Below are 7,229 nucleotides of genomic sequence, written 5' to 3' on the forward strand. Positions count from 1 at the left end.
GAGGGAAGGTTTAAGTTGGACATCAGGAGGCGCTACTTCACGGTCAGGGCGGCTAGGGTCTGGAACCAGCTTCCAAGTGAGGTGGTGCAGGCTCCCACCCTGGGGGTTTTTAAGAGGAGGTTGGATGACCACCTTACTGGGGTCGTTTGACCCCAGTGCTCTTCCTGCCATGGCAGGGGGTCGGACTAGATGATCTGCTCAGGTCCCTTCCGACCCTAGAAACTATGAAACCTCCCGGAGTAACAAGGAATGACGGCCGTAAGTTGAGAGTAGGTTCAGGTTAGACATCAGGAGGCACTACTTCACAGTCAGGGTGACTAGGATCTGGAACCACCATCCAAGGGAAGTGGTGCTTGCTCCTACCCTTGGGGTCTTTAAGAGGAGGCTTGATGATTACCTAGCTGGGATCATATGAGCCCAGTTTTCTCTCCTGCCCTGGGGCAGGGGGTCAGACTTGATGATCTACTAAGGTCCCTTCTGACCCAACATCTATGACTATGAATCTATGAACACTGTGCAAGTAAACTGTTCCTCTTACGTTAAATGCCTCTTTTTATTTCTATTATAAACACAAAAATTGCTAGCTCTGAACAGGATGGAGTGGGATGGACTTGAATAGAAAATATGCTTCAGTCTGTAATTTGGGCGTGCAGGTTACCAGCAAGGAAATGCTTGGTTTTGGGGGGAGAGCTTCAGTCTATTTCCTGACTATTTTTTTCACAGCGTGATGATGAGAACTATCAGATGAGAGTGTTTGAAATGCCTTGTTATACTTGAGTGTAAGCAGCATATGTGGTTTTTAAATAAGTCTGAATAGAAATTTATCCATCATATGAATTCATTAATTTGTCAAACTGGGGGGAAATATAACTGATAGCTGTCAGATTTTGTAGGTAAAAGTTAACAACTTATCTGTGCAAGTGTCTGTTTATCTATACCATAGAAATTAATATTTTAAGATCTTGGTTTTCCATCATGGGCCTGACTTCATATTCCTGGACAGCCTTTGTCAGTTGCATGTTTGCTGTGCAGGTAGAACTGGTAGATCACAGAGATTTGTATAGCTTTTTGAAACCTCTTCTTTCCCTCTGACTCCTGTCACTGCAGAGCTTAAACTGTGTTTAGGAAAAGCTTAGGCAAGGAAGTCCCTCTGGATTAGAAAGTCTAATAGTAACCAAAGGTTGTTTTCTTAACAACATTAAAAGCAGATGCAAACGAAAGATGATAGGACTGTTTATTACCTGACTAATGTGGAACTCCAGTCTTCTCATATATCTTTCAATTGCTTTGATTTGCTGAAAAAAATGGGAATTAAAACATTTTTAGATGAGTCATCTGATTGCATTTTATATCGATTTCGACTGGAATCTTCTCTTTAATTTTTCCCTAAAATGCAAAGCTTCTTTATATTTCGGAAAGATGTTTGTTCATAAATGAAAAGTGAGATGCTTCATCTTATTATCATTATATTTTTACTCAAAAGTAGGGATAATTTTACCCCCCCAAAATTCAAAAACCCATTCTCATCCTTTCCAGATTTTTTTCTGGTTTACCAGTCAACTGGAAATGGATTTTTCTGTGTGTGAGAGAAATGTATTGTTCCCTCTTTTAGGTTATATTTAAAAATTTCCAATTTTTTTTCTGTAAAAAATTGGGGTTTTACTATATTTTTTGAAACACTGACCATTGTTGGTTTTAATTCTTTCATGGAAAATCCCAAATATTTTCATAAGAGTATTGGGAGAAAAATAACATTGTTTCAAAGTTTTTGTGGAGCTTGAAGGAACTGTATTTTGCATTTGATCATGCCTGTACAGAACAGAGACACTCTGAGGATTCAGTGTACCATTGTGTCATAGGGCAGACCTATGCTGAAGTGTTCTATTAATTATTTTGGCTCTTTCTTGACTAGAGAGATTGTGTCCGATAGCCTTTCCAGACTCTAGATCTGGCCTGATGGCCAGGGTTGAGGCAGAGTGAGGTTGTTTGCTCTGACCTCCTACACAGGTCTTGGGTGTAATGTGGGGCTCTATGTAATCTGATAAAGAAGCTTATTGATGTTACTAGGACTTGTTGACTGACCCCTCAGGGTTTGATCCCCTCCCACTGAAGCCATGACAAGTTGCCCTGGCCTGCTGACCTGCAAGTATCTGGAAAAAGAAAGGCTGATTGCAAGCAGCCAGCATGGATTTAGGAAAAAAAATAGTGTCAATCAAACCCGATTTTCTTTAATAAAGTAACTACTTGGGTGGATGGAGGGAATGCTATGGATATAGTGTATCTGGACTTCAGCAATGCTTTTGACAAAGTCCTACACAACGTTCTCATAAACAAATCTGGAGAAATGTGGGCTGGATAAAGCTACAAGGTGGATAGATAACTGGCTTGATAGCTGCAAGCAAAGGGTAATTATTGACAGGTCCATATCAGAATGGCAGGAGAATTCAAATGAAGTCCCCGGGGGTCTGTCCTGGCCCCAGTGCTGTTCAATGTGTTTATTAATTATATGGATGCTAGCATAGAAAGTTTCTTGAGCAAGTTTGTAGATGACATGAAACTAGGAAGGACTGTGAATATGTTGGAGGATGTGAGCGCAGTTCAGAAGGATCTTGACAGGTTGGAAAGCTGAGCTAGTAATAATGGGATGAAGTTCAATGTGTACAATTGCAAAGTGGAGTAATGTGGAGTAATCAAAAGTAGGTCTGTGTGAAGCTTTGGTCACCGATTCGATTCGGAGGAGATTCAGCCTGGTTTGGCAGCTTAATCTCCAAATCTGAATCGAATCAGGAGACCCATTAATCTCTCCAAATCAAATCAGAACCCTTCAAATGGATTTGGAGAGATTGAATGATTCAGCTATAGACATGGCTTTATACTTTTTTTTTCTATGTACCTTGAGGTACCAGGCACGGCTCGTGAATGCTGATACGGTGGGGTGGATGAAGCATCCCACAGGAGTGTCTGGGTGGGGGGAGAGGGTCCCTTACACACTTGGCAGTGGCCCTGGAAGTGGACCAGAAGTACTTCTGGTCCACTTCCGAGTCTGCTGCAGAGCACACAGGGGACCCCCTGGCTCAGCGACTGATGCCTCCTGTGTCTGGGGAGGCACCCAGGGTCCTCTCATGGCTGATCGCTGAGCTGGGGGGGCTGGGGACCCTCCTATGCTCCCATGAGATGCTCCATCCACCCCACCATCTCAGAGTACACGAGCTGCACCTGGTACCTTGAGGTATGTAGAAAAAAAACATATAAAGCCGTGTCTATGGCCGAATCACTGATTCTCTGAATCAGAATCAAATCTTCAGATTTGGTCCAACTGAATCAGGACAGTGACCTAAATCAGCAAATCAAATCACTGTCCCCCAGATCGGGCCGTATCTGAATCGAATACTGCCCGCTTCGCACCCCTAATCAAAAGATTAAATACAAAATGAGAGACATCTAGCTGGGCTGGGGCACACACTTGCATGCACGTGGGCACTCAGCTCCCAACCCCAGCCTTGGATTAACTCCAAGAGGCTCCGAGATCTACCAGTGGATTGAGATCCACTGGTTGGTTACCACTGTCCTAGAGGCACCAGGTACTGGCTGGAGATTTTGACAGGGGTGTGCCAGTGCTAAAACCAAAGAACAGGTTACTTGCTAGAGGGTCTTGCCCTCCTGCTCAGGGTCAGATTGATCAGCAGTGGTTTTCTCTGATAAAAAAATCCCCAATTTTCAGATTTAAAAAAGTAACCCCAAATCCACATTTTTCTATGATCAGAATGAAGCACCACTAATAGCTAGCTAGATATAGTGCTGTTTCATTTTAACCATGGGAAAATGTGGATTTGGGGTTACTTTTTTATCTGAAAATTGGTGATTTTTTTTTTATCAGAGAGAACCAGGAGCCCTGCTGATCATCATATTTAGGGGCAGGAAGGAATTTTACCCCATGGTTAAATTGGTATGGACCGTGGGGGTTTTTGCCTTCCTCTGTAATGGGGAGCCTGGTCCTCTACCTGGGACCTCTTGAACATACAGTGACAATGTTTTATAGAAGCAGGACACTGGCTGCCGTTGTTTCCCTGCTTTACCTGTGGCAGGTTAGGGTGTTAGGTCTATGTTTTGTCAGGGCTGAGGGCAGTCTGAGTTAGAGCTTAGATCATGGTTGTATGGCATGGTTTGGATAGGGATGATCTTGCCTTAGCAGGGGGTTGGACAAGATGACTTCTGGAGGTCCCTTCCCTTCCAGCCCTGCTTCTCTATGACTCTGTGACCTCCTCTCCCCCTCAGAACTTTGATTGAATTAAGGATTCAAGCCAGCTGCATCCATATTAGAGTACATAGCATTTTTAAATGTAATGTTTTCATTGTGGCACCAATGGCTAGGATGGTAACGTACCTTATCTAGATCATACAGCACTCCCTGCAATAAAGAAAATTGAGATAATTAACTTCAGCATCACATTATTGAATACTATTCTGTCAATGTTTTAGACCAGTTATATTTCACTAGCTGGAATTCAGAACATGAGCGTAGATGGGAGCTCACTATTAGGAGCCCACAGAGCTGAATGAAAGGCCAGCTTTTCTCTATCCCCCTCCCCTGTCTCTTTGATACCTGGAAAAGGTTATCCTTCATCTGCATGATTAGTAAATAACACCTAATTTTTCTGAATTGTGGGATAACACATACCAGGCGGGAGTTTCTTTTCATGTCTTTTAACTGAGTAGTCAACTTATCCAGCTCTGTCTGGTGAACTTCCAGATACTCACTGCAAATACAAACCAGAAAGAGACTCATGAGCTCTAGTGCATTCCAGCAGAGAGTAATTGCTGACCTCTGAAAGAGGAAGATTTGGGCAACAAATGAATGTTCTTGATATCAGCTGGTTTAACACATTTATAAGCAGGAAAACACATTCATATGGTCTTGAATATAAGAATGTATCTCCCTAGTACTTCAAATGTGCAACCCCAAGTCCCCATACCATAAAACCAGACAATAGGAGCTACTGTTGGATAACAGGTTATTTTTTTCAAATGCACTGAACTGCTGGCTTTTGAGTGAACTAATCTGCCATTTAGTTTGTGGGCTGCCTCTAATCACTGCTTTTGTACTGCAAAGGTATTGCTATCTTCTGTGAGGCTCTCTTGTGTTACATCATGGTACCCATGAGGCAAATGTAGAGCAAAAAATATAAGAAGAAATCCTAGCCATGTTAGAGTGGCAGTTTTGCCACTGACTTTACTGGAGTCAGGATTTTACTACAGATGTTCTTGTTTTCCGTGTGAGAGCGGGTTTAATGCTCAAGAGCAGAAGCAAGTAGTTTGATTTACTTGCATATGAGTGAGGATCTCTGCTCCCAAGATGCATTTTTTAAACCCAAAGTAGTAAAGAGAGTGTCAGCATCCACAGTAATAAAAGCTCTTACTCCAGTCCATTCTTTAAGGCCCTGTAGACCTCTTCCATCCTTTTTGGCTGGGGCTCTTTGGGCATGGTGCTGTTCTTATGTCCCAAGTTATGCATTTTCTTCACCTTTGCTTGGGGCTTCTTGAGCGCAGAGGAATTTTCGATGAAGGAATTACATCTGCAAAATAAACATTAAAAAAAACCCAAAACAATAAAACAGCCAGCTGTAAGTTGGGATGTTCTCAAAGGACTGTACTATCCTGAGGGAATTGTTCTGACAGTCTTCTGGCTGAAAGCAATCTGCTTATATGTCTGCCTGTTGGAGGACTGTGCTTGTTTACAGATTAATACGTCTGAGCAGTTCTGTATACAGGCTACCAGTGTTTGATGTGCCAGTTGCTGAGACATGAATAAACACTCCCTTAAGCCTGAGGCTAGCCTCTGACAGACACCTCTGTACATATTATACCATGCCTTTCTCATCTGACACTGCCTAGGAAAACAGCAACAGGTCAGGTGATGGGAACAAGGGTATTTTTAGTCATATAAAACTATACGCTCCAGAATACTAAATTACATTGTTTTACATTATGCGTTTATATAGTGTCTGGTACAGTGGTGCTCTGATCCCAGTCCCAGCATCCAGAAACCAAAGTATTGCAAATAATAACTTTGCTATGTTTGTATAAATCATTTTTTCTCCCTCAAATAAAGGTTTGAGTGGAGAAAACTGCCCCAGAATTGTTGTTCCCTGGTTGATTGACTACCTAGCACTTAGATTTTTACATATGCTCCGAGGTGGGGATGGTGCTTTAATTACAGCAGGTCATGGGAGCTGTTCTAATTAAAGCACCCACAGTGTCTCATGTATTCAGTGTTCCATGCTTCAACATGGCAGTGGGGGTGCTTGTTTGATGAGCTTTAGTTAAAGCATCCCTGATGCTATGTTAAAGCTTGGGAACGCTGAATACACGTGACGCCAAGGCTGTCAGAGCATGCTAGTGTGATGGGCTAGCTGGCAGTGACCTAGCCCAGGGGTTTTGAAAGGGCAAAAGATGATTGGAGGACTTGATATTCTCTTTCCGCACCAATCAGGCCCCAGAGACTCACCCCCCACCCCATGTCCCAATTGGCCCCTTGGGTCACCTGGAGTGGGATAAAAGGGGCAGCATGGGCTGACTTAGGGAAGAGACCAGCAAGAGACAACAAGGAAGGAGCTTCACAGAGCTGGCAAGAGCTGAGCCAGCAGGGCAGGAGCAGTGCCCCGGAAAAGCCTGAAAGAGCAAGAGCTGCAGGCAGCCGTGGGACCCTCAGCAGCGCGGCATGCGGGCGGCAGGAGAGGGTCTCCATTGGGCTCTAGGATCCTCTACAAGAGGCTGCATCCAGCAGGAGAGGCTCCCCCCACTCCAGCAAGGATCTGAGCAGCGACCTGAGGGGTTCCCAGCTCTGCTTCCAGCTCCTCCAATCAGAGGCCGGGCAGCTCGACATGAGGCTGGGGCTCTGGGAAGGTCAAGACCCCTAGCAAGCTAGAGCAGTGTCACCAGTGGTGCCTGTGTGGCAGAGTTCCTGTTTACCGGATGGGAGATCTGGGTTCATAGTCCTAGATGAGGTGACTTGGGGTGAGTGAGATAACAAGAAGCAAATCTTCTTGCAATGGAAAGGGGCCATTGTGTTTCCCCCTCCATGTACCAAGGCCCTGTATTTCCTTGACATTTTGCATTTTGTGCCTTTTTATATTTCACCAACCCGTATTGTTTGTTCTGCTGTTTGTGTTTTATATTTTGTTAACCCTGGTTTTGGTCAGTGATTGTAAGTGTCTAACTTTTGTCGAATC

General features: G+C 43.8%; 1 protein-coding gene across 2 annotated transcripts in view; it reads right to left on the reverse strand.

The window, feature by feature from the left end:
• FAM65B (family with sequence similarity 65 member B) overlaps nt 1-7,229 on the reverse strand; it is a 106,588-nt gene that overhangs the window by 41,949 nt on the left and 57,410 nt on the right. For both annotated transcript variants that reach the window (XM_019523816.1, XM_019523823.1), the window contains exons 3-6: nt 5,418-5,573; nt 4,679-4,757; nt 4,385-4,408; nt 1,242-1,295 (exon numbers count right to left, since the gene is read on the reverse strand). In XM_019523816.1, coding sequence (XP_019379361.1) covers nt 1,242-1,295; nt 4,385-4,408; nt 4,679-4,757; nt 5,418-5,573 — 313 coding nt within the window. The remainder of the gene's footprint in view (nt 1-1,241; nt 1,296-4,384; nt 4,409-4,678; nt 4,758-5,417; nt 5,574-7,229) is intronic.

The sequence above is a fragment of the Gavialis gangeticus genome, unplaced genomic scaffold (genome assembly GCF_001723915.1).
Source record: "Gavialis gangeticus isolate Ggan-Ray unplaced genomic scaffold, GavGan_comp1, whole genome shotgun sequence".
Lineage (NCBI taxonomy): Eukaryota > Metazoa > Chordata > Crocodylia > Gavialidae > Gavialis > Gavialis gangeticus.